The sequence below is a fragment of the Sorex fumeus genome, unplaced genomic scaffold (genome assembly GCF_029834395.1).
Source record: "Sorex fumeus unplaced genomic scaffold, SorFum_2.1 ptg000095l, whole genome shotgun sequence".
In the NCBI taxonomy this organism is placed as follows: Eukaryota; Metazoa; Chordata; class Mammalia; order Eulipotyphla; family Soricidae; genus Sorex; species Sorex fumeus.
In genome coordinates this window covers 1,917,322-1,940,349 of record NW_026606152.1, presented here as the reverse complement: position 1 = coordinate 1,940,349, position 23,028 = coordinate 1,917,322, and the positions used below count along the sequence as shown (strand labels likewise).

The 23,028-nt window shown below is 64.9% G+C and overlaps 3 protein-coding genes across 4 annotated transcripts; 1 reads left to right on the top strand and 2 right to left on the bottom strand.

Moving 5' to 3' along the window:
- Positions 1–4,783: 4,783 nt before the first annotated feature.
- On the bottom strand, positions 4,784–6,228 carry C8G (complement C8 gamma chain). Its single transcript, XM_056133000.1, has 6 exons — positions 5,884–6,228; positions 5,667–5,803; positions 5,506–5,576; positions 5,325–5,432; positions 5,063–5,164; positions 4,784–4,986 (listed from the first exon to the last, which is right to left on the bottom strand). Exons 1-6 carry the CDS (start codon positions 6,019–6,021, stop codon positions 4,940–4,942), a joined length of 603 nt encoding a protein of 200 aa, XP_055988975.1. The 5' UTR covers positions 6,022–6,228; the 3' UTR covers positions 4,784–4,939.
- A 391-nt stretch (positions 6,229–6,619) lies between these two features.
- FBXW5 (F-box and WD repeat domain containing 5) lies at positions 6,620–9,590 on the top strand. The gene is made up of 9 exons (XM_056132982.1): positions 6,620–6,769; positions 7,154–7,369; positions 7,451–7,608; positions 7,690–7,864; positions 8,012–8,160; positions 8,233–8,680; positions 8,758–8,905; positions 8,980–9,192; positions 9,262–9,590. The coding sequence occupies exons 2-9, from the start codon at positions 7,177–7,179 to the stop codon at positions 9,503–9,505; spliced, it is 1,728 nt and encodes a 575-aa protein (XP_055988957.1). The 5' UTR covers positions 6,620–6,769; positions 7,154–7,176; the 3' UTR covers positions 9,506–9,590.
- A 2,375-nt stretch (positions 9,591–11,965) lies between these two features.
- Positions 11,966–19,254, bottom strand: TRAF2 (TNF receptor associated factor 2). 2 transcript variants are annotated; one of them, XM_056132987.1, is made up of 11 exons: positions 19,192–19,254; positions 16,710–16,925; positions 16,561–16,639; positions 16,392–16,490; positions 14,483–14,644; positions 14,133–14,207; positions 13,798–13,872; positions 13,098–13,385; positions 12,827–13,004; positions 12,599–12,747; positions 11,966–12,516 (listed from the first exon to the last, which is right to left on the bottom strand). In XM_056132987.1, exons 2-11 carry the CDS (start codon positions 16,895–16,897, stop codon positions 12,298–12,300), a joined length of 1,512 nt encoding a protein of 503 aa, XP_055988962.1. In that variant the 5' UTR covers positions 16,898–16,925; positions 19,192–19,254; the 3' UTR covers positions 11,966–12,297. The 2 variants fall into 2 exon arrangements, with proteins under 2 accessions (XP_055988962.1, XP_055988963.1); XM_056132988.1 differs by lacking the exon at positions 14,133–14,207 and having other exon boundaries at positions 11,967–12,516.
- Positions 19,255–23,028: the final 3,774 nt, after the last annotated feature.

Genomic DNA, 23,028 nt, shown 5'->3' with positions numbered 1-23,028 from the left:
GGAGACCCGGGGTCCTGCTGCCTGGGGGCTGGGCCCTGCACTGGCTCTAGCCCCTCCACCCCTACCCCACCACCCTCTGTCCCTGTCCAAGGAGGGAGCGCTGAGCCCCACTTGTCTCGAGGGAGCGCCGAGCCCCACTTGTCTCGAGAGGCTGTAGAGACTCGGGCCAAGGTAAAGAAACCAAATATGTCCCAGAGCAGGCCCGAGGGTCAGGCGAGCCGGCAGCTCCCCCACGGCCACCTGGCTCTGCTGCCCTTCCCAGCAGGGACCTCCTGGCCCCACTCTGGACTCCTGCTCGTGATCACAGGCTGCCCCAGCAGACAGCAGGCCTGGTGCTCCTTACGCGTAGGGCCATCCCCACCCGGGAGCCCCCCTCACTTCACACACTGTCCCAGAGATCCTGGACCCTCTCCACTGTCCAGGGCAAGTGTCACATGCCCTGGCGTCCTGAGAGAGTCCACCAGACAGACCCAGGTGAGGTTGAAGGGTCTGACCTGCTGTGGGCTGCATAGGCCTGAGCTTGGCCTATTCCCTGAGGCGGGAGCCCCAGAGCTCAAAGAGGCACAAGCTGGTGGCTGGAGGGCACGGAATCGGTCACTCACTCAGCTCCCAGAGGCACGGGAGCCAGTCACTCACTCAGTGTCGGTGGGAGCCGGTCACTCTCACTCAGCCCCTGGTGGGCGTGGGAGCCGGTCACTCTCGCTCAGCCCCCGGGGGCACAGAAGCCGGTCATTCTCACTGTCGGTGGGAGCCGGTCACTCTCGCTCAGCCCTGGTGGGTGTGGGAACCGGTCACTCTCACTCAGCCCCCAGTGGGAGCTGGTCACTCTCGCTCAGCCCTGGTGGGCGTGGGAGCCGGTCACTCTCAGCCCCTGGGGTGCAGGTCCTGTTCCAGGCCTGACACCTTCTGCTGGGAAGCAGCCCTTGACTTCCCTGCCCTCTGGCTTCGAGTCAACTCCGAGTTTGCTCAGGTGTGGCAGAGGGAAGCCCCGGGGTCTGCTCTGGTGGAAGGCTGGGTTCCAGAGACCTGGCCCCTCACTGCTTCTGCCCCCCCCCACTCCTGACCAGTAAGTTGGGGACAAGGCAGAGCACCTCTGGGTGGGCCTGGGCACGCCCACCTCCCGTGTCAAGGTCCAGGAGCTTGGGGACAGGGTGAGGCAGGCAGGGGGGACACGTGTCCTGTGGCCTGTCCCCTGCCGTGAGTCCCCTGTGCCCCTTCCTGAGGGCCCTGTGGTCAGTGCATGGGGCAGCAGCTTGGGGCTGGGGATCAGGGCTCAGTTCCCTGCAGGAGCCCCAGATGTGGGTGGGGCATTGTGCATGAGGACAGACAAGAGCAGGTCATCTGGGGACCCCCTCCCGCTTGGCACTGCCCGATCACCTCTGGCCACAGCCTAGGGACCACGCTTGCTCTTTGTTTGAATTCTGAGGGCTGAGAGTAGCTGACTTGGGCTGCCTAACCTCCCATCACGCCAGAGGGTCCCCCAAGCCCCATTAGGAGTGGTCTCTGAGTGCAGTGCCAGGAGTGAGCCCTGAGCACACTGGGAGTGGCTCTCAAAGAAACAAATGTCCGGCCGCCCAGGCTCTGTCCTGCCCCCGAGCAGCCACAGACGCTGACTGAGCCCGGACATTGGCTGCAGGAAGCCCTCAGGAGGCCCGGGTGGGGTCCTGCCGGGCTTCTGCATTCTGCAAGTTACTCTTCAGGATCAGCTGCGTCCCACCCGTCTACGGAGGTAGGTGTGGGCGACAAAGGCGCGAGAGTAGGTGGGACGCAGGAAGGGGGTTCACACAGGCAGTACCACCGGAATTGGCACACCACCGGAACTGGCTCACCTCAGAGGACAGCCCCACCCTTGGGGACTCGGGACATAGTGGCCTGGGCGAGGCTGTTCCTGGAGCCTCTGTTGCAAATGGGGCCTCTGTCAGGTCCCCGACCTGTCACCCCCGCCGCCCCCTGGCACCCTTCCAGTCTCTTCCAAACGTCCTGGTTGAGCCAGGCTGTGACTTTAGGACTGAGGAAGTGGGTAGCTGGTGGTTGTGGGGGCCATGTGGCCGGGCGGGGGCCACAGGCAGCGACTCCCTGGGCCCATTTATGGCCAGTGCGGCCCCACAGGCACCTTCCTGAGCTAGGGGTCAGCCCCAGCAGTCAGCCCCAGCCGGACACTGGTGGGCCTCTGGACTGTGTGGGAGGAACCACGGCAGCGGCGAGCTCCGACTTCACTTGGTGCCCACCCCCACAGCTGCCAGAAATGTTCGGTCCCCAGTGTGGGGTGTGCTTGGTGAAGCTGCTGGAGGCAGAGACGGGGGTCCTGGCAGTCTTGTGGAAGCAGGGTGCCTTGGTGTTTGCTGAGCAGCAGTTGAGATCAGACGGGGCCCAGGGCAGTCGGAGTGGAAGTGGGGTGATTTGGTCACCACTAATTAGAGGGGGGGTGTCTCCGAGCCTCAGGAAGCAGTGATGGGGGTCCTGGCAGTCTCTGAATAGAGGTGGGGAGCCCTGACAGCAGCTGAGAACTGGGGCGGGTGTCCTGGCAGCCCGTGAAAGCAGAGTGAGGCACCCTGGCAGTCACTAAACGGAGCTGGGGTGTCCTGGCAACCCGTGAAAGCAGAGAGGGGCACACTCTACTTCCTGGCTCGGGGGTGGAGAGGCAGGGCAGCTGATAGGGAGCTGACGCCCCTTCGGAGCCCCCCTGCCAGGCCATCACTCTGCCACGGGCCCTTCAGTACCTGGGCTGCCTCCAGTTCAAGTTCCTGGGGACCCAGCGGGCAGCCGCCCAAGCTGGGCATGTGAGCCCCAGGTGGCCGAACAGGCACTGCTAGAGGACAGGGGGGTGCTGGCTGTCAGATGACAGCCTCAAGTGTCCTCAGAAGTGAGTGTCCACAGGCCTCAGCGGAGTCCCAGTGACCCAGCAGCTGCCACCCTCCTGCTTGGGCCCCTCACTCCCCGAGAGGGGATGGGAGCTCCCTGGGACCCTGCCTGCCCTGAGGGAACACTTCGGGGGACCAAGTCTAGTCTGGGTGACCTTTGTCCCCTTGTTTCATCTCCAGATGTCACCCAGTCTCTGAACTGGGGCGGCAGTGCCCTGGGTCATTTCCCTTCAAGGTGCTGGCAAGGCACTGGGGCCTCCCGTCCGCCTTACCCCGCCCTCACCACTTCAGCCTGATCCCACCTCCTGTCGCCCCTCTGCATCCAGTCTCCTCGTCTTTCCCTCCCCTTCTCCTGTCCCCCACGAGAGAAGAGGTGGACACAGGACTTGTAAGGGCAGGTGTGTGCCTTTGGGGGGCAACCGCACCCAAGGGCGAGGGGCCTGAGTGTGGGTGTACAGCCTGGGGGTGCTGGGTACGGAATCCTGAGGGAGGGCAGCCTGTGAGAATGGACCATGGGTGGGCCCCGGACCATGTGGAAGGGGTCTGGGGCCTGAGAGGCGGAGCACCATGTAAGGAGCGTGATCTGGGGCCTGTGGGGAGGGGCCTGGTGAGCGGGGCTGGTGGCGCCTGGGCACAGTGCCCTAGGGAGAGATCTGTCACTGTCACTGTCACTCTCACTGACCCCCCGTTGTTCATCGATTTGCTCTAGCGGGCCCAGTAACAGTGTGAGACTTGTTACTGTGTTTGGCATATCGAATATGTCACGGGTAGCTTGCCAGGCTTTGCCGTGTGGGCGAGATACTCTGGGTAGCTTGCTGGGCTCTCCGAGAGGGGCGGAGGAATCGAACTCAAGACGGCCGGAACACCCTACCCGCTGTGCTATCGCTTCAGCCCGGGGAGAGATCTACAGGGGAGGATATGGCCTGAGAGTTGGAACCTAGGGGAGTGTCAGCACACGGACACGGGGTAGGGCCCTGAGTCGGGTCTGGAGACTCAGAGGTGGGGTCTTCAGTTCTTACGGGGGCGGCAGTGAGGTGTGTGGTGGGTCCGCTGGGAGCCCCCACCTCAGCGAACCACCCTCAGGCAGGAGTGAAGAGAACAGAGCAGGCGGCCTGTCAGAAGCCCTGGGTGACCTTTGTCCCTTTGTCCCCTCTCCAGATGTCACCTGGCCCCATCTGGCAACCTGGCATCTCTCTAACAGGTATCTCCCAGGCCTGGGTTATGCTGCTGCTTTGTCTTCCCCTGACAGGACACCTGTCACAGGGCCCTTCCACAGGAAGGTCACAGGGCAGACAGAGCCAGGGTGGGGGACGTTTCTGTGGAAACGCTCCAGAGGAGAGGACAAGGGACGTGGGTGCCCCCTAGTGTCTATGACAGGTAGGACCGGAGCCCAAGTGTGCTCTGCTCTTACTCTGCAAGCCTGGGTGACTCGGGGCTGAAACTGGGACAGTTCAGAGGTCGGCAGGACAGGAGTTCACAAGGGAAACTGAGGCCAGGAGAGAGCCCAGCGCTAGAACCATGTGCACTGTTCCCAGAGAGGGTCTCTCTTGCCTACTCAGTGCCCAGGAACGAGCGACCCCTAAGAGGGGTCTAAAAGGAGCCTGTGAGGAGCCTATGAGACACCTTTGAGAAGTCTACGAGGAGCCTATGAAAAACCTGCGAGGATCCTGTGAGGGTTCTACAAGGTGCCTGTGAGGAAAACTACGAGAAGCCTATGAATAGGATTCTGTGAGGAATCTTCAAGGAGCCTATGAGGAGCCTGTGGGAAACCGATGAGGAGCAGCCAAGCAGTCTGCGAGGAGTCCATAAGGAATGTAGGAGGAAGGAACCTACAAGGAACCTGCAAGGAACCTGCGAGGAGTGTGTGAGGAACCTAGGAGGAGCCGGTGAGGATCCTCTGAGGAAGGAAGAAGGGAGCAAGCACAACCATGTATTTAATGAGGCAGAGCCCCAGCTCCAGCCGACGGGGGGTCCTCCGTGAGGGGTGGGGCCTCTGGGCTCGCATCCTCGCAGCAGTCACCTCTCTTCCACATCAGACGACTCAGCAAGGGTCCTGGCTTTGTCCGGTCACCAGGTGGTCACTCGCTGTCTAGGACGTGGAACTGGTCCACAGTCTCACAGAACCCTGGGGGTCCAGGCTGTGTCAGGGGCAGCGCTGGGCAGGGGCATGGGCAGGGGCATGGGGTGGGCAGGACACTCACCATAGGTGGGGAAAAAGACGATGTGCTCCTCAGGCAGGGCGGCGTCCTGCACCCGCTGCTCAAAGGCAGTGAGTGCCGCCTCGTCCACGGGGAGGGAGCGGGCTGCAGGACACCAGGTCAGTGTGGACAGTGCCACGGGCCCACTCTGCCCCTCCTCCCACGTCTGGGCCCTGAGCTCCAGAGGAAGGTCAGAGCCAAGATGGGGCTCCAAGCGCCCACCTAGACAGAGAGCCCAGTGTGCCCCCGTGGGCCCCAGACACACCGTACAGCTTCACCAACAGACGCCGTGCCCTCTCCATGTATAGGACAGCAAAGGTGCGGTAATCCGTGTCCCCAACCACCACGTCCACTGGCCCACGGGCACCTCGAGCTGGGCAGAAGGGAGTCAGTGCTGAGCCCATCCCCAGTGCTACAGTCCCGCCCCCCACGCGCCTGCGAGTTACCTTGGAGCAGGAAGCGGCCGGGAACCTGCGTGTGTCGGTAAAGCTGCTGCACCCGCCAGCAGGCACCGTCCCTGGGACAAGGGGAAGCACGAGAGTTGGGGGACCGACCCACGGGAACTGGGTCCATGCCACAGCAGGGCAGCGGGCGGCAGGGCACTCACAGCTTCCGCAAGGTGCTGACAGCCATGGCAGGGCCCTGGGGAGCCATGTGCACTGCAGTGGCCTCTGCCCGGTGACCCTGCTCCTGCAGGAAGCGGCACGAGGAGGCCACAGCCACCAGCAGCCACGTCCCTGCAAACTGGGGTCGGCCACATGAGGGCACAGTCCACGGGACCACCGCGCTGGCCCCCTGTGAGCTGCACGGCACTCCCACTCTACCTGCGCAGTGTCAAAGTTGGCCTTGGGCTGGATCTTGCTGATAGGGGAAGGGGAGGCAGGGGGCTTCCGAGCCCTCTGGCCCAAGGAGACAGCAACCAGGAGCAGAGTCAGGGGGACAGCAGTCCTCGGGGACAGCATGGTGGTGACCAAGGAGAATGGGAGCAGGTCAGTCAAGCCCAGGAATTGGCTGTCCAGAGCCGTCAGAGTCCGGCCACGAGTCCAGCTCTGTCCTCCAACCCCCGGAAATGCCCCCCAGGCCCGGGGACCAGCCTCCTCCTCTGCCTAATGCGACCTTGGCCCTGCCTGGCCCGCACGCTGTGTGCACAGGAATTGGCTGTCCAGAGCCCGTCAGAGTCTGGCCACCAGTCCAGCTCTGTCCTCCAACCCCCGGAAATGACCCCCGGCCCGGGGACCAGCCTCCTCCTCTGCCTAATGCGACCTTGGCCCTGCCTGGCCCGCACCCTCTGTGCACAGTGGGTCGATGTCTGGCTGCCGTCCACTGCCCCGACCCGCGCCTCGGCCTCGCACAGGGGCAGGGCTGAGGTCTGCACACGTCAGTGCCCCCACCTCAGCAGCCCCCCCAACCCCGCACCCCCAGCGGCCGGGGCGTGCTCGGCTGCGGCCTCCGAGCCCGGCCCCGAGCCCGGCCGCAGGCCCGCCCGGCCGCCAGGGGCGCTGTGTGCCTGGAGCGCGCGCTCAGGCACGGGGCCGGTGCTGCCGAGGGCCTCGGCCCCGGCGGCCATCGATGTCTCGGCGCTCGTGCAGGGGGCCTGGCGGGCCGGTCATAGAGACGCGGCGGCCGGAGTGGCGGCGGGGCGGAAGCGGGTCGGTGGGCCGCAGCCGGGCGCCGGGGCGGGCGCAGCGCAGCCGGGCGGAGGCGGCCGCGGTGAGTGCGCCGGCCCGGCGCGGCGTCACCGGCCCCCGCCCCCGGGACCTCGTTTTGACCCCGGCCCCCGACCCTCTCCCTCAGGCCCGCCCCCCCCCCCCCCCCCCGCGGAACCCTGCCCGGGCCCCCGGTCCTCAGTCCCCGGGCCGGATCCGGAGGGTGACTCGGGCCCCGCCCCAGCCCCCGACCCGGCCAATGAATGGGCGCCTTGATGGCCTGAGCCCGGCCGGAGCCCCGTCCCCTAGCCCCTAGCCCCGGGGACCCAGAGCCGAGGGCTGGGGCCCGGGCGGGGGTCCACGGGACCCCCGGCTTCCCCCACACGCAGACGCGGGCGGGGGTCCGGGCCGCCGCCGCCGCTCAGCGCGGAGCCGTGCGTGGTTGCAGGGCCGCCGGGGCAGAATGTCACGATGGACGAGGGGGGCACGCCCCTGCTCCCCGACAGCCTCGTCTACGAGATCTTCCTGAGCCTGGGCCCCGCGGACCTGCTGGCCGCGGGGCTGGTGTGCCGCCAGTGGCAGGCCGTGTCCCGCGATGAGTTCCTGTGGAGGGAGCAGTTCTACCGCTACTACCAGGTGTCCCGGGCCGTGCCGCGGCACCCAGGTGAGCGCACGCAGCTGCTCGGGCCGGGGCGGGGACGACGCCCGGCAGCCCTGACCGCCGCCACCCCCCACCCCCCTGCAGCGGCCACGTCCTGGTACGAGGAGTTCCGGCGGCTGTACGACACGGTGCCGTGCGTGGAGGTGCAGACACTGCGGGAGCACACGGACCAGGTGCTGCACCTCAGCTTCTCCCACTCGGGCTACCAGTTCGCCTCCTGCTCCAAGGACTGCACCGTGAAGGTGAGGGGAGCGGCTGGGCGGCTGCCCGCGGGCGGGGCGAGGGCGCGAGGGCTGCCGTCCCACCTGATGACCCACCTGCAGATCTGGAGCAACGACCTGACCATCTCCCTGCTGCACAGCGCGGACATGCGTCCCTACAACTGGAGCTACACCCAGTTCTCCCAGTTCAACCAGGACGACTCGCTGCTGCTGGCCTCCGGGGTGTTCCTGGGGCCCCACAACTCTTCCTCCGGCGAGATTGCAGTCATCAGCCTGGGTGAGAGCGCGGGTGCTGCCCTGGCCGGAGCCCCCCCCCCCGCGGCCGCGCCGGCCCTTCCCTCACGCCCCGCCCCAAACCAGACCCCGCCCGCATGCCCCGCCCTCCCGCACGCCCCGCCCCTCGCACGCCTGCGCTCTCCCGCAGACACCTTCGCACTGCTGTCCCGCGTGCGCAACAAGCCTTACGACGTGTTCGGCTGCTGGCTGACGGAGACCAGCCTCATCTCCGGGAACCTGCACCGCATCGGGGACATCACGTCCTGCTCGGTGCTCTGGCTTAACAACGCCTTCCAGGTGCGGGCCGCGCGCTCCCGGGCCGGCGCCCCCCGCCCGGGCCGGCGCCCACCCGCGTGTGCTTCCCCTCAGGACGTGGAGTCGGAGAACGTGAACGTGGTGAAGCGGCTCTTCAAGATCCAGAACCTCAATGCCAGCACCATCCGCACTGTGATGGTGGCCGACTGCAGCCGCTTCGACAGCCCCGACCTGCTGCTGGACGCCGGCGACCCCGCCCAGGCGCCCTGCCGCGTCTTCGACCTGGGCGGCGCGGAGGAGGAAGAGGAGGAGGAGGACGCGCGGGGCCGGGACGAGGCGGCGGGGCCCGGCCCGGCCCACGCCCAGGAGGGGCTGCGTCGCCTGCTGCACGGGCTCCTGGATGGCCGCGCGCAGCCGCCGCTGTCAGAGCGCGAGCTGGAGAGCAGGGTGGCCGAGCTGCTGGCGCGGGGTCGCACGCGGCCCCCGGAGCGCGTGCAGGGCGCCCGTAACAAGCTGCTCATCTTCACCACGGGCTGTCTCACCTACTCGCCGCACCAGATCGGTAGGCGGGCAGGCGGGGGCGGGGGGGGGGGGGTGCGCGGGGCGGCCGAGTGGTGCCAACCAGCTGCCGCCCCGCAGGCATCAAGCAGATCCTCCCGCACCAGATGACCACCGCGGGGCCTGTGCTGGGCGAGGGCCGGGGTTCTGATGCCTTCTTCGACGCGCTGGACCACGTCATCGACGTGCACGGACACATCATCGGCATGGGTCTGTCCCCCGACAACAGGTGGGCCCCCACGGTCCCGGGAGGGGGCCCCAGCAGCCTCACCGCCAGAGCCAGCAGCATCCCGCTCCTCGCAGGTACCTGTACGTGAACAGCCGCGCCTGGCCCAGCGGCTCGGTGGTGGCTGACCCCATGCAGCCGCCGCCCATCGCGGAGGAGATCGACCTGCTGGTGTTTGACCTCAAGACCATGCGGGAGGTGAAGCGGGCGCTGCGGGCACACCGGGCCTACACCCCCAACGACGAATGCTTCTTCATCTTCCTCGATGTCAGCCGAGACTTCGTGGCCAGGTGGGGCGGTGCGGCCTGGGATGGGACCCCCAGACTGCCTGGGGCTCACTCCGTCTCCTCACCCTGCAGCGGGGCGGAGGACCGCCATGGCTACATCTGGGACCGGCACTACAACATCTGCCTGGCCAAGCTGCGCCACCAGGACGTGGTCAACTCAGTGGTCTTCAGCCCACAGGAGCAGGAGCTGCTGCTGACGGCCAGCGACGACGCCACCATCAAAGCCTGGCGCTCCCCTCGCACTGTGCGTGCCCACCAGGCCCCGTGCCTGCGCCGCCGCCCCTTCTTCTCCTGGTTTGCAGGTCCCAGGCCTTGAGGCCAGTGCAGCCCATGGAACCATCCGTGGGCTGTGGTCAAGGACTCCACGGAGATCACGGACCCCAGGGCAGGGGGTCCCAGAGACTCCTGGAAGTAGGGCCCGGTGGGGCGCAGGGCAGGGCCAGCCCAGCCAGCCCACTTGCACACACCTCTCACAGCCCGAACCGAAGCCCAGCCGTAGGTGGGCGGAGGCACCTTCGGCCAGCTTGGGGTGCAGAGGACACTGGGGTTTTCTGCTCTTCACCCCCGGGGGTCTCGCGCCCTCCTCCCCCCCACCACGGGGTGGCAGGGCCAGCTGCATGTCACTGCTCACGAGGGTCTGATTAAACAGACAGCACCACAGCCGTCGAGTCTGCTGAGCGCCACCAGGGGCAGGGGGTGTGCTCCCAGCTGGACCCTGGACAGCAGCATCTGCCCACGGACAAGGGGAGGTGGCAGGTGGCCCCTCCCTGGCCCTGGACTGTGGGTCTGGGTGGCCGTGATGTGGTCGGTGGTCTGCATCACAACAGCCAGTGGCTGGGGAGGGCGATGGGAGGTCAAGTGCACAGGGCAGTGGGCTGGCTGCCTGCAGGGCTACACGGTCAAGCCTCCCGGAAACCCAGTGAAGCGGAACCACACTGCACCATACACCGGGACTGGGCCCTGGGGGCATCCCTGGGAGCCGCTGGAACTCTAGGGGGGCTCGGGGAGGTGGGGCAGTGGGTCGGCAAGTTCTGAAAAGCAAAGGCAGGTGGTCACTGCACAGGACGCAGCATGGTACCTGTGGGGGGGGGGGGGTCCCAGTCCCCTGTCAGTAGGACAGGGGCTGTGAGGCCCCACAGTCCCAAGCCCAGGCACAGTGGAGACCCTGTCGGGGGTTCTGGCAGGGGTTGCTGCCAGGGACCTTCAGCTGAAGGAACTGAGTTGCTGCAGCGAACTGTCCATGGTAGCAGACGCGCCTGTGCAGGGATGGACATGCACGCTGGGTTTGCTTCGGCCCAGTGCCAGTTTGTCAGTGGACATAGCAGCTCTGTCCCACACCCAGGGGTCACTCTTGGGCATCAGCTAAATCAGGGAGCATAGGCAGATCTGAACACTGACCTCCTGGGTCTGGGTTCCTCAAGTTTCTGGAGGTGTGGGGAGGCAGTGGTTAAGTCACCTGCTGAAGGCCTGGAGAGAGCATAGCAGGGAGGGCACTTGATCCCTGAGGGCATCACTGGGAATGGCCCCAGAACAACTGAAAGTTACCTGCAGGGGGAAACAAGACAGCAGGCAACACTGACCTCATGTATGGCTGGGTTTGGTTTCCAGCACTGTCAGGAGCGAACCCGAAGTACCACTGGGTATGTAAAAAAAACACTACAGGAGTAGGGCACTTGCTGATGCAAGTTCAATCCCCAGCAGTTAGGAGCAAGCCCTGAGCACTGCCAGGTCAGTTGACTTTCGAGGAACGAGAGGTTCCACCCTGAGGCTGGAGCTACAGAGCAGGACGGGCATTTGCCTTGCATGTGGCTGATGTGGGTTTGATCCCCATCACCACGAGTCTCTCAATCCCTGAGTGCAGAGCTAGCAAGTCCTGAGCACTGCTGTGTGTGGTCCCTGCTACCCCTCTCCCAGTCAGCCATCAACTTGGGCCAGAAGAGGGACAGCCCTACCCCCACACAGCCAGAGGCACAGGCAGTGGGGAAGGCAGGGGCAAGGGCCACACAACTTGGGCCCCGACTGCTGTCCTCTACCTCCTGAGATGGGGAACAGCTGGCCAGCTCCTGTGCCTTCACACCACAGGCTGTGCTAGCCAGTGGCTTGGCCCTTTGAAACCCTGTCACCCATGTCTCTGTGGCCCTGAGAAGGGGACAATGCCCAGGACCATGTGCCCCCCAGCATGCGGAGAGCCAGGGCCAGACCTGGGGCAGACATGGCTCATGGGTGTCCAGTCCACTGAAGCACAGCATCGCGGAGAGGGTAGGGGCCCGCTGAGCTCTGCGCACAGGGCCACTGCATCATCCTCAGGAACATCGATCCCACCAGGACATCCACCGGGCCAGGCCGTGGGCCGAGCAGTCAGCCCACTTGGGGACACCAAACTTGAAGCCCCAGGAAGGGGTCCCTAGTGCAATATGGGCGCGCCCAGGAACCACATCCAGGCCAGACCCCTTGCACAGGCTGGAGCCTGGGGCTGAGGATCCATCTCTGTCCTGGTGCCATGTACCTGATGGGCGGCCAACAGCCATCCCGTGCATGCAGGTTCTGCAAGCTGGTCCAGTGCAGAGACCCAGCACTTGGGGAGGGACCTTAAGACCACCAGGAAACAAGGGTGCCTGAGGACGGGCACAGTCCAGAGATGAGCTCCGCTGACGCCCAGAGGGGGAGCCGCGGGGGTTGGGGAGGGAACAGGGCAGGGCGGCAGCAGGTAGCAGGGAGCCAGGCAGTTTCCATGGCTCCTTTTAATGAGATAGCGCAAGTCCGGCAGCACGCAGCTGCCCCATGGGATCTCGTGGCCACCCCACTTGGCTGCCCTCTTGGTCAAGCAGCCACACAGCTACAATCATCTCCCCCAACCCCCTTGCCACCTGGCCATGACAACAGAGGGTCAGTCACAGGTATCTAGCATCCACACCAGGACCCGAGCCCAGTGACCCTGCCTGTACCCAGATGCGGGGTCTAACTGGTCTAACCGAAGGTGCAGGGACCGGGTATGCGGGCTGGGAAGGAAACCTGTTCCCGTTAGAACGTTCTGGGAGAGGAGGGCCGCTCCTGAGACGCGCTCAGTGCACTACAGCACTGGACCCCTCGGTGCCCACGCCAAGGGGGCTACAGCCCTGTCAGGTCCACAATGGCCTTGATGAAGATGGCGTCGTCGCGCACGTACGAGTTCTTGGCCTCCATCTTGGAGACGGGGCAGAAGAGCGGGCAGCCGCTGGCAATGTTCATGTCGCTGACTGGCCTCTGGAAGGAGGACGAGGTCACGTCAGGCCTGAAGGCGTCGATGACATGCTCCCGGTTGTTGTGGTCCAGCAGCATCAGCGTGACCTGGAGGCGTCCCCAATAGCAGGGTCACGGCGAGTGCCAGGCGCCCGGGGCCCCTGCCCTGGACGGGCACACCCGGCCCCACCTTCTGGTTGAAAGGCCAGCGCAGAAGGGCATCGTGGGGGCCCCGCATGACCACGAAGAACAGGGACAGGTGGGTCCCGCGCCCCGTGCCGTCGCCATTCAGGTAGATGCGCAGACACATCTTGTAGCCGTACCTGCTGGTGTAGAAGGCTGCGGGCCAGCGGGCGGGCGGCGGGTGAGCTGCTACCCGCAGCTCACCCACCCCTCCCCAACCCTGAGCAGGTCGTACCTGGGGAGAAGATGGCAGGCGTGCGGCCGGCCACCGCCTCCTGCCGCTTGCGTGCGAAGTCAGAGATCTTCCAGATGAAGACACCGTCGTGGGTGGAGGCCTCCAGCTCGCGGACCTTCTGTTCCAGCTCGGCGATGGCCAGGTCCTTCAGGCCCACGCTCCGCTCCAGCTGCTGCACCTGCTGGCCCGAGGACACCATCTAGATGCGCCGTCCCAGGAGCCCACAGCCGGCCCGGCCCGCGTCTGTCTGCCGCGACCCCGAGGCACACACCTTGTTACTCAGGGCTTCCATCCGCTCCTGGTCCAGCCGATGCTGCCGGCCACAGGCCTCGGCAGTCATGGCCGCCCTCTCCACCTCCCGGTTGAGGACGCAGACAATGTTCTCAAAGGTGGCAGTCTTCCGCTCCAGCAAGCTACAGCGCTGGGCCAGCTGTGCGGCCTGCGGGGGTGGGAGGTCCGGGCCAGGCGGGCTCCGCCCCTCCAGGAGGCCACCCAGCAGCAGCGACAGGTGCTCCCGCAGCTTCTGCACCTCGTGCTCCACCTGTCCCTCGCTGTCCACCTGTGTGGGCAGCAGCCGGAGCTGTCAGCCAGGAGGGAGCAGGGACGAAGCTCCCCTGAGCCCCGTCCCGAGCCCACCGGCTGCGCCCTACACAGTGAACTCTGCAGACAAAACCCCCGGCTGCGGCCCTACACAGTGAACTCTGCAGACAAAATCCCTGGATGCTTCCCAGAGGGCTCACGCCACCCTCCCCGTAGGCACACAGGAGCAGCCCGTGGTCAACAGACCCGCTGCAGCCACCAGCAGCGAGAGTCCAGCAGCACCCGCCAAGGTGCAGAGAACTGGACGGCAGAACACCCCGCTCGGATCTGAGCCCTGGGAGTGGCGGCAGCAGAGTGGCACCCAGCACCCCCTGCACTGACCGGGCGGTGGGTCTAGCACAACCCCTGGGGAACAGGCCCTGCGGACTTACCAGCTCCGGGCAGCCGACAGCCTGGAACCTGCAGGGGACTCGGCCCTGGCCACAGGTCTGCAGGTGCTCCTGGAACTGCAGGGCGGGACTCAGGCAGCTGTATCCCCCCAACCCCCCTTCGGGGCAGCTGCACTGGCAGGTCAGAGTTCAGCCACGTGCCCCCAGGGAACTCCCTGTGGAACCCCCAGGAAGGAAGTAGGGGAGAGTGCATGGGGCCCCCAGACCTGACTCAGGCACAGCCCACCCAGGGGTCTCCCTGCCCTCCTTCCTGCCCTCCCATTAGCCGCGGGGGGACCCCAACACAGACCCCCACGGCCGCCCATTGCTGAGCTCACCTGGTCCCGTGGGATCTTCCGCTGGCCACAGCTGTTGCAGCTCACAGGAAACTGGGGACAGACGTCCTGGTGTGCCTGTAGCCGAGAGGGTGGCTGCGCTCAGATGCCACCGACCCCGACTCGTGCCCACTCACGGGGTCCCTCCTGCCTCTGGACCAGGTCTGACCCTCCCCCGGAGGGAGCAGGAGCCACAGGGCACCATGGCAGTGCCGAGGGGATGCGAGCCCTGGGTACACAGGGACCGGTGCCTCACAGGTCAGCCGAGAAGCCGAGGCTGAGGTGCTCAGCAGATGGTCGGGGGGGGGCCGTGCCCCAGCATAGCTGGGGAACGCTCACCCCCCGCCCCTCACCTGCATGTCGGCCCCGGAGCAGGGTGCCCGGCAGTGCCCGCAGCTGAGGCTCCTCTCCGGACATTCGTGCCCTGCATGCTGCTCCCTGTCACACAGGCGCACCAGGCCCTTGCAGGCTGGGCACTCAGTCAGCATGAATGGGCAGTGGCCCTCGTGGCCGCTCTGCAACAAAGACAAGAGAGCTCAGCGGGCAGGGATGGAGCAACAAGTGTGTGCGAGGGGCTGCCTGACACTGGGAGCAGAGGCCTCCTGCCTGCCCCATCAGCCTGAGAGCAGACGCTGACCACCCCCCCATAGGTCAGTCTGAGAGCAGGGTGCCCTTTCCCTCCACCCCAGGCTGGTTGAAGGGAAGGGTCAAGACTCTCAGGTCAGGGGGCTAGAGGGATAGCACAGCGGGTAGGGCATTTTGCCTTGCACACGACCGACCCGGGTTCAATTCCCAGCATCCCATATGCTCCCCTGAGTGCCGCCAGGAGTAATTCCTGAGTGCATGAGCCAGGAGTAACCCCTGTGCATCGCTGGGTGTGACCCAAAAAGAAAAGAAAAAAAAAAGACTCCGGCCACCATGCACTGAGTCAAGGTCAGGGGAGATGAGGAAAAGCACAGGCCAGAGAGCAGAAGGGCCCCTGAGTGTGTGTGTGTGTGTGCGCGCGTGTATGCGCGTGTGTGCAGGGGGGTGGGGGCAGATCCCCAGGGGCCAGGAAAAGCCCTGCTTGGAGCTGTGGCTGCCCACGACAGGCAGGGGGCTCACTGAGAATGGGGTGGGCTGTGCTGGTCCTGGGGTAAACGCCTGTGCCGGCTGACCCGGGGGTCCTGCAAGGCACCTGGCTCCCTGGCTGCCTCAGCCGCCCTGCTGAACCAGCTCTCGGGATGCTTCAGGGCTGCAGCCAGGGCCCCTGGAATCTGCCGAAACAGGGACACACGGGCCTTCCCTGTGGGTACCTCCACACGGCGGGCATGTGCAGGGCACACACTGTTCCCTAAGCCCCGGGGAACCAAGTCTCCACAGCTGAGAGTGGCCGTGCAGCACCAGGGGTGAGAGGGCGGTTCCATGTCCACTGCAGAGAGCGCCTGTACACAGGCTTGCCCAGGAGTGACCACAGCTGGGGGAAACGGGCAAGGCTGGACACTGCTGACCACTCGGTCCTAGGCCAGTCAGCGACCACTGAAAACCCAGCTTCAGAGACTCCGGGACACTGCCCCAGAACCAGCTGCAGTCCAGTCTGGGAGTCGGTCGGGCTCGGGGCCATGCAGGGGGCCAGCAGGAACCAGGCTGCCCTTGCAGCTGACTCCTGGGAGCCCTAAGCCCGGCAGGACTTGCCGCCTGCTCTCAGGAGGTGTTGTCCAGCCCCAAAGCACCCACCAGGCCTGTCCCGGCCTCCACGGCACCACAGCGCCACCGCCCGGCTGGGCCAGGCTTCCCAGACGCCTTTAGGGACTTTCCAAGCACTTGGTGCCAGGGACTTCCCGGCACACCCACATGCCTGACGTCTGTCTATGCTGCAGCCCTGGCCCCTGGCTCCCTCCTGGAGGCAGCAGAGGCCCCAAGAATGGGCTGGGGGCTCCGCAAGCCCCAGGGCCCAGCCCACTCTCTCCCCCGGCCCAGCAGGGGTGACCATGCAGCTGAGCTGGTGACCATGCGGGTCTAGCCTGCAGGCCTCTGAAGGCAGCCCCGGGCAGAGCTCAGCCGCCCTGCCTACTCAGGCAGCCAGTCCTGATCCGGATTGTGTGGACACCACCGTGGGTGCAGAACGTCGTGTTGTTGGTCTGGTGGTCCCGGTGACCAGCATCTGGGGCACGGCTATGGGGAACCCTTGGCAACAGGCAGGCCCCAAGCACTTCCAAGGGGGCAGCAGCTGCAAAGGGTGGCGGCCAGAAACGGCTGTGCCCGACCCGCGCGGGCCCCTACCTCGTAGTCCTTCAGGGTCCCCTTCCAGCTGCAGCCCTGGTTGGGACAGACAGCCGGCAAGCTCTCCACCTCCCTGCGGGCAGCATTGTCGGGGAAGGCCTGGGAAGAGAGCGCGCACTGTGTGAGCCCAGGCACACGTACCCGGCCCGGCCCACAGCCCGCGACTCACTGAGCTGCTCTCCAGGACAGAAACACCCTCCTCATAGATGCCCTCGTGCACACAGGCGGCACAGTTCTGAGGCCCTGAGCTGTGGAGACAACACAGAGGTTGAGCCCCGGAGGGGGTGGGGGTGGGGGCGGGGGGGTCAGCGGGCGCACCTGAGGATGCTGGCCAGGCAGTGGGAGCAGTAGCGGTGGCCACACTGAGCCTGGAAGGGCCGGCGCAGCACGTTCCCACAGGCCGAGCACAAGTACTTCTCCTCCAGCCTCGTGCCCAGCAGCGCCTTCGAGAAGCCAGGTAGCTGCGCGTCCAGGGAGGCAGGGGGCGTCACACTGGCCACAGCCATGAAGCTGAGACCCCGCGGTTGTCCTGGCCTGGGAAGGGGAGCATGTCAGAGTGAGGAGAGACCAGCGGAGTCTGTCCACTGTCTGCCCTGCGTTCTCAAGCGGCTGACAGGAAGCACAGAGCAGAGCCCAGGCATGGGGGCCACATGCCCAGCCCATGGCCCCAGAGAGTAGCCGGCCTGGCCTGTGACACATTGTCTGAGCCCCGCCACCGTGGAACACCCGCTGTCCACCCGCAGTGGCCCCACACCCAAACCTGGACAGGGCGACGTCCCCACAGACACCAGGAGCTGGCCCACGCGCCCCGGCCCGTGTTCCCAACCACACCCAGGGCAGAGTCCTGACAGCGTGGGCAGCCTGAGAGGCAAGTCCAGCCCCAGGAGAACTCTGGGGCCCCTCAGCTGCCCTGGCCAGAGTGGACAGTCGTCCGGGTGCTCCCTGCCTCTGCGGCCCTACTGCTGTTGGCCACCTGGGCCCGCGGCGGGGAAACACAGGATGCCATGGCACCTGTGCTCACCTGCAGTCCAGGCCTGACGCCACCTGGCCCACTGCTCACCGCCAAGACCACACAGCCCTCAGCCCCCACTGCGGAGCTGACAGAAAACAGAAGTGGAGGGCAAGGGTCTCTCCAAGCTCACATCTTACCTCCCCGCAGGTAAGCAGCCCCTTGACAGAGCCCGGAGCGTGTGACCTGCGCCCCCAAACCTGGCACTTGTGCTGGAGCACCATTTCCAACGGAGGTGAGGTGCTGGCTGGGGCAGGGCACCCAGGGGGACACCAGCCAGCCTCTCACCACCACCCTGGGCCCTGCCTAAGCTGGGAGAGGGACGGGAGTGATAGTACAAGGGTGGGGGGGGCTGCCGACCCTGATTCCATCCCCGGCATCTGATAGGGTCCCTGGAGCACCACCAGGAGTGAGTGACTCCTGACTGCAGCGCCAGGAGTAACCCCTGAGCACTGCTGGGTGTGGCCCAAAGCCAAAATACTTAAATCAAAGAGGGGCTAGAGAGACAGTCTAGTGGTGAGGGTGTGTGCCTTGCATGCGGCTGAAACAGGTTGGATTCCAGCACTTGGTACAGTCCCCTGAACCCACTAGGAGTGATCCATGAGTGCAGAGCCAAGAGTAAGCCCTGAGCACTGCCAGGTGTGGCCCAAAGAAACAAAATAACCAAATGAAATCTACCCAGGGGAGCAGAAGAGGGCTCCATGCCAGAGCATCTGCCCCTGGGTCAGTCCCAGGGGAAAGGGAATCAGTGACTGCCCCAGTCCACATACCCAGCAGGGGCCAGACGCACGGGAGGGCCTAGGGGCTAGGCTGGCCCATGGCCAACCCTGCTCCATCAGCAGCAATCCCCTGGGAGTGACCCCTGAGGTCACAGCCAAGAATAAACGAGCATCACCAGGGGGCGGGGCGCTGGAGTGATGGGTCCAGAGAGCTTTTTTTGCACCAGACTCAGGGGCTACTCCTGAGCCTAAGGGTGCTGGGAGGAGTCCAGCTCCTCACGGCCCACTGGCAGACACCCTGGCCGGAGATGGGCCCCCAGTTCCCCTTTCCTGCAGGTTCCCGTTCTCCCGCCTGCACTCCAGCTTGTCCCTCCGCGTGGACGAAAAGGACAGGACTGTCCCGCGTGCCCATCCCCAGCCCGGGCTCCTGCGGCCAGCGCTGCTTTCCTGACTGCCCGTCCCCGGCTGTGTCCGGTGTCCGCCCCTGGCATCCCCACCCGCGGGTGGGCGGCAGGGGGCAGCTCCCTTAGGGGCCGGGCGGGGGACAGGCTCGCCCTGCGCGCGCTGGTCCAGTCCCACGCCCGGGCCGCGAAGGGGCGACTACCGAGCACCGCTAGGTGCGGCTCGGAACGAAACAGAAAGAGTGGCCAGGCCTTCTCCACTGGACGGCGGCTCCAACGGGGCGCCCTGGCCGTCGGCCCGCTAAGAGGAAAGAAAACGTTGTCTCGGCGCCCACCCCGGCCGGGGCCGGCAGCCGCGCTGAGGGCACTCCCGGGGGACGCGGGGCGCTTACGGGCGGGGCCGGGGCCTGCCCACTGACCTGCACTGACCGCCCGGACGGCGCGGGGACTTCCCCCGGCGGGTCCGGGCGGGCGCGGGCGGGTCCCGCGACCCCGGCGACCCCGCGCGACCCCGCCCCGGGCCCACCAACTTTCCCGGGGCCCCGCGACTTTCGGCTTCCGGCTCCAGCCCGCGGGCGCCCGCCCAGCCCTCGTCCGGTAGCCCCGCAGCCCCCGACGCCCGGCGCGACCCCAGACCTCGAGGCGGCACGACCCCCACGACCCCGACTCACCCCCACACTAGCCGCGCGCCCGGAACTGAGCGCCAGCCGGCAGCCGCCGCTGCCACGCGGGCCCACCCCAAACCCGCTGACGGACGGGCGCATGGGCCTACCAGGCGCGCTCAGGCAGCCGCAGCGGGCGCCGATTGGTCAAACTCCTGCCCGCCCCCAACCAGCCCTCCTGACGGGCGGGCGCGTAGGCCTATCAGACGCGCTCAGGCAGCCGCTGCGGGCGCCGATTGGCTGGTCTGTCGCGGCGCGGGTACTTAAATCGGCGGCCGCTGCTCGCGAGCTGAGCCCCGTAGGTTGTCCGGCGGTGACCCGTGCTGGCCCACCGTTCGCTCCGCCCGGACGCGCGTCCCGACCCGGAGTGAGGCCCAGGGCGCCGGGCCGTCCAGAGCGTGCCCAGAGCCGAACCAACCGTAGTTTAGGTCACACTAGAGGCTCTGCAACGTCAGAGGTATTAAGGCGCAGGAGGTGAAGGGCCGAATCAGACTCAAAATAGCGCCAATCGTGAACTATTCACTGTACACGTGCCCGTCCCGGGTTCGAACAGGATCCCTGAGAGCAGAGCCAGCGGCAATGCTGTGTGTGGCCCAAACACAAAAAACAAATAAAAACGAAAAACAAAAAAAAAAAAATCGAAGGGGCTGAAGCAATAGCACAGCGAATGGGGCGTTTGCCTCGCACGCGGCCAACCCGGGTTCGATTCCCAGCTTCCCATATAGTCCCCTGAGCACCTCCAGGGGTAATTCTTGAGCGCAGAGCCAGGAGGAACCCCTGCGCATTGCCGGGTGTGACCCAAAAAAGCAAAAAAAAAAAAAAAAAAGAATTGCAATGGTGACATTTATGTAATGTGGATTTTACAAGGCCACACTCACACATACACACCCAAGCACAGTTTTTCTTTCAAACGCATGGAAATACGGAGCAAACTAAGGGAAACATCCAGAAAGGAGGCTGTAGCCTGGGTCAGAAAAAAAACAGAGGCTGGGCAATAGGACAGTGAGTACCGCAAGGTGTTTTTGTTACTTGCTTGGTCTTGTTTTGCAGGGCCCTCGCTCAGGGATGCTTTGGGGTAACTCCTGGCTCTGCACTGAGGCTCGCTCCTGGCTGTACTTGGGACACTAGATGAGATGCTGGGGATCAAACTCAGTTCAGCCATGTGCAAGGAAGCACCCTCCCCACTGCTCTATCACTCCAGCCCTGGTATCACTCCAGCCCTGGGTAGTACATTTACCTGGCACAGGGTTAACCTGGGTTCAATCCCCGGAACCCCATATGGTCCTCCCAGCACCACCAGGAATGATCTTTGTGCTCAGAGCCAGGAGTTAAGCCCTCAGCACAGTTGGGTGTGGCCTAAGAACCAAAAAAAAAAAAAAAAAAAAAAAAAGAGGGGCTGGACCATAGCACAGCAGGTGGGGCATTTGCTTCGCACAGGCCAATCCAGTTCGGTTCAATTCCCAGTATCCCATATGGTCCCCTGAGTCAGGAGTAATTCCTGAGTGCAGAGTAACCTCTGAGCATCACCGGGTGTGACCCAAAAAGAAAAAAAAAAAGAAAGAAGAAAAGATAATAAAGGTCAGCCCTGGGAGGAGGTTGTGAGATGAGGGGCTCAGTCGTCTGTGGATGCTCTTGGCCTTACTAAGCCCCAAGGAACAGCCAGCTGCCCCTTGTGGGGGCTTGGGGCCAGCCCTCATTTTCTGTTAGTGAAGGGGCTGGAGCTTCCCAGGACTGACACCCCTAAGCTGGCTGCACTCTCTGGGCCTCCACCTCAGTTCACAGGGAGGGACGGCCCAGGATGGAACAACTGGAAAGCGAACAGGCTTCAGAGTGCTTTAAAGGGCTGGCACCTTGCATAGATCCTGACTTTGTTTGGAGCCAGAATTCCCCTGGGATGCAGAACAGGAAGAGTCCCACAGGTCAGGTTGGAGCTCAGGGCTGCAGCCGGCACGCTGTGGGCCCCAGGCTGAGCTGGCCCCGTAGGAGCCAGGGCCTCCCCTAAGAACCCACCAAAGCCCAGCAAGTACCTGGGGGTGCTACTCTCCAGCCCTGCTGCTGGGGAAGGGGTGAGTCTCTCTCTCGGCTTGGCAGCTCAGGGGATTCCCATGCAGTTTCCTCCCAGCCAGAAAGAAAGTGAAACTGCAGCCCATGCTGGAGGGCAGGGGCAACCAGTGGGCTCCAGGGGATACAGAGGTCCCCCTGCCTGAGAGGCCCATCAGCTGTCCCAGCCGCCACTGCCCCCTCTCTGGCACACAGCCCAACCCTCACCCATTCCTGACTTGGGAACCCGCTGACCCCGCCCCTTGGCTTTTGAGGTGCCTTATAAGGCAGCCAGCTTCACCTGGATCTGCCTGGGGGTACTGGAGTGCCTGAAGGGGCCACATCCCCTCCGCAAGGCAGGAAAGAGTAAGGAGGTGTGGAGCGGCCACTCACACAGCCTCACCCCGCTGAGGAGCTACACTGCCCCTCCCCCCCAATCTCACAGGGTCCTGGGCAGAGGGAAAGCAATCTCCACACTTGTGTGTGCACCAATTTGCATGCGTGCGTGCTGGGGGCGTGTCCCTGTGCTCCACACACTCTCATGATGACGTCACTTTCACTCTTCTCGTGGCCTTGGCCGCAGCAGCAGGTCACCGGAAAACACCAAAAAGTACCGGAAGAAAACACAGATCACCCCAAATTCCCCCCCCTCCCCGCCTGGGAGACAAGCTAGCCAAGATACCCGCAGATTTTCCACCCGCCTCCAGACACACCACTGGGGGTCCCCACCCCCACTCCCACAGGCTTCCCAGGACAGGGCCACTAGCTGCTTCAGCTCCCACTTGGCCACGTCCTGTCCGTTCCCTTCCCCCCCACCCCACTGACACGGCTCTGCCTCTGCCAGGCCTGCTGGGGAACGCCTGGGAAGCTCCAGGGCACCTGGGGATCGCCCCTCCAGCACCTCTGCTGTTCTTGGTGGGGTGCCCACCTGTCAGCTTGCTAGCCCCTGAGTTTGAGACTTCAACCCAGGGGGTCTGACCCTCGGCCGGCCTCCTGTCACTGTCCTTCCTTGCTTCCCCAGGCTCTGCTGGGAAAGCTGGTTCCCCACCTCTGGGAGCAAGTTTCTACGCTCAGCCAGGCACAGACCAAAACAACAGCTCAAGGGGGCCAGAGAGACAGCACAAGTGGGTAGTGCACTTGCTTTGCACGGGGTCAACCAAGGTTAATCCCTGGTACCCCGGAGTTCTGCCAGGAGTGATTCTTGAGCACTGCTGGCTGTGGCATCAAATAATATTACATAAAATGGACATTCCTACAAAGAAGACACACAAATGGCCCCCAGGCAGGAGACGTTCATCACTGGGACCAGGGCTACAGCTCACAGCCCAGGGGCCACTGCTCTGTTCTCCAAGCCAGCAGCTGGCCACGCCAAGGAGGCACGGAGACTTGCATAGCTGGTGGCCAGCAGAAGGGACCCGAGACATATGCCAGAACTGGGGGGGCGGTCCTTGGCCGTGAGGCCCGGAGTTTGGTCCCCATACTGGATTTCCTTTGGCAGTTTTGTCAGCACCCTGCTCAGCATCCGGAGGGGTGCCTCTAGATTGACAGGGAACCCAGGCCTGGGGTGGGCTCAGGCCCCACATGTCCAGGGCTGAGGCCCGCCGCTTGAACTCTGCCCCACCACAGAGCATGTCATGTCCGGCACACTGCAACCACGCATGTGACTCATCCCCAACAGTAATACCGAAGGGGGGAAATTGAATGGTGCCACGGCATCATCCACAACCCGCCTCCTGGAGGCCGGGCTGAGAGCACCGCAGCGTCCCCCGAGGGCCATGCCGGGGAAGACCCTGGCGCCACACTAAA

Coding starts and splice junctions, on each gene's coding strand:
- FBXW5 (XM_056132982.1), top strand. CDS start 7,177: ATGGACGAGGGGGGCACGCCCCTGCTCCCCGACAGCCTCGTCTACGAG. Junction 7,370..7,450: donor GGCCGTGCCGCGGCACCCAG/GTGAGCGCACGC, acceptor ACCCCCCTGCAG/CGGCCACGTCCTGGTACGAG. Junction 9,193..9,261: donor AGCCGAGACTTCGTGGCCAG/GTGGGGCGGTGC, acceptor CTCACCCTGCAG/CGGGGCGGAGGACCGCCATG.
- TRAF2 (XM_056132987.1), bottom strand. CDS start 16,897: ATGGCTGTGGCCAGTGTGACGCCCCCTGCCTCCCTGGACGCGCAGCTA. Junction 16,640..16,709: donor TGCCTGGCCAGCATCCTCAG/GTGCGCCCGCTG, acceptor TTGTCTCCACAG/CTCAGGGCCTCAGAACTGTG. Junction 16,491..16,560: donor CTGTCCTGGAGAGCAGCTCA/GTGAGTCGCGGG, acceptor CTCTCTTCCCAG/GCCTTCCCCGACAATGCTGC.
- C8G (XM_056133000.1), bottom strand. CDS start 6,021: ATGCTGTCCCCGAGGACTGCTGTCCCCCTGACTCTGCTCCTGGTTGCT. Junction 5,577..5,666: donor GTCAGCACCTTGCGGAAGCT/GTGAGTGCCCTG, acceptor CCCTTGTCCCAG/GGACGGTGCCTGCTGGCGGG. Junction 5,165..5,324: donor TCTGTTGGTGAAGCTGTACG/GTGTGTCTGGGG, acceptor GGTGTCCTGCAG/CCCGCTCCCTCCCCGTGGAC.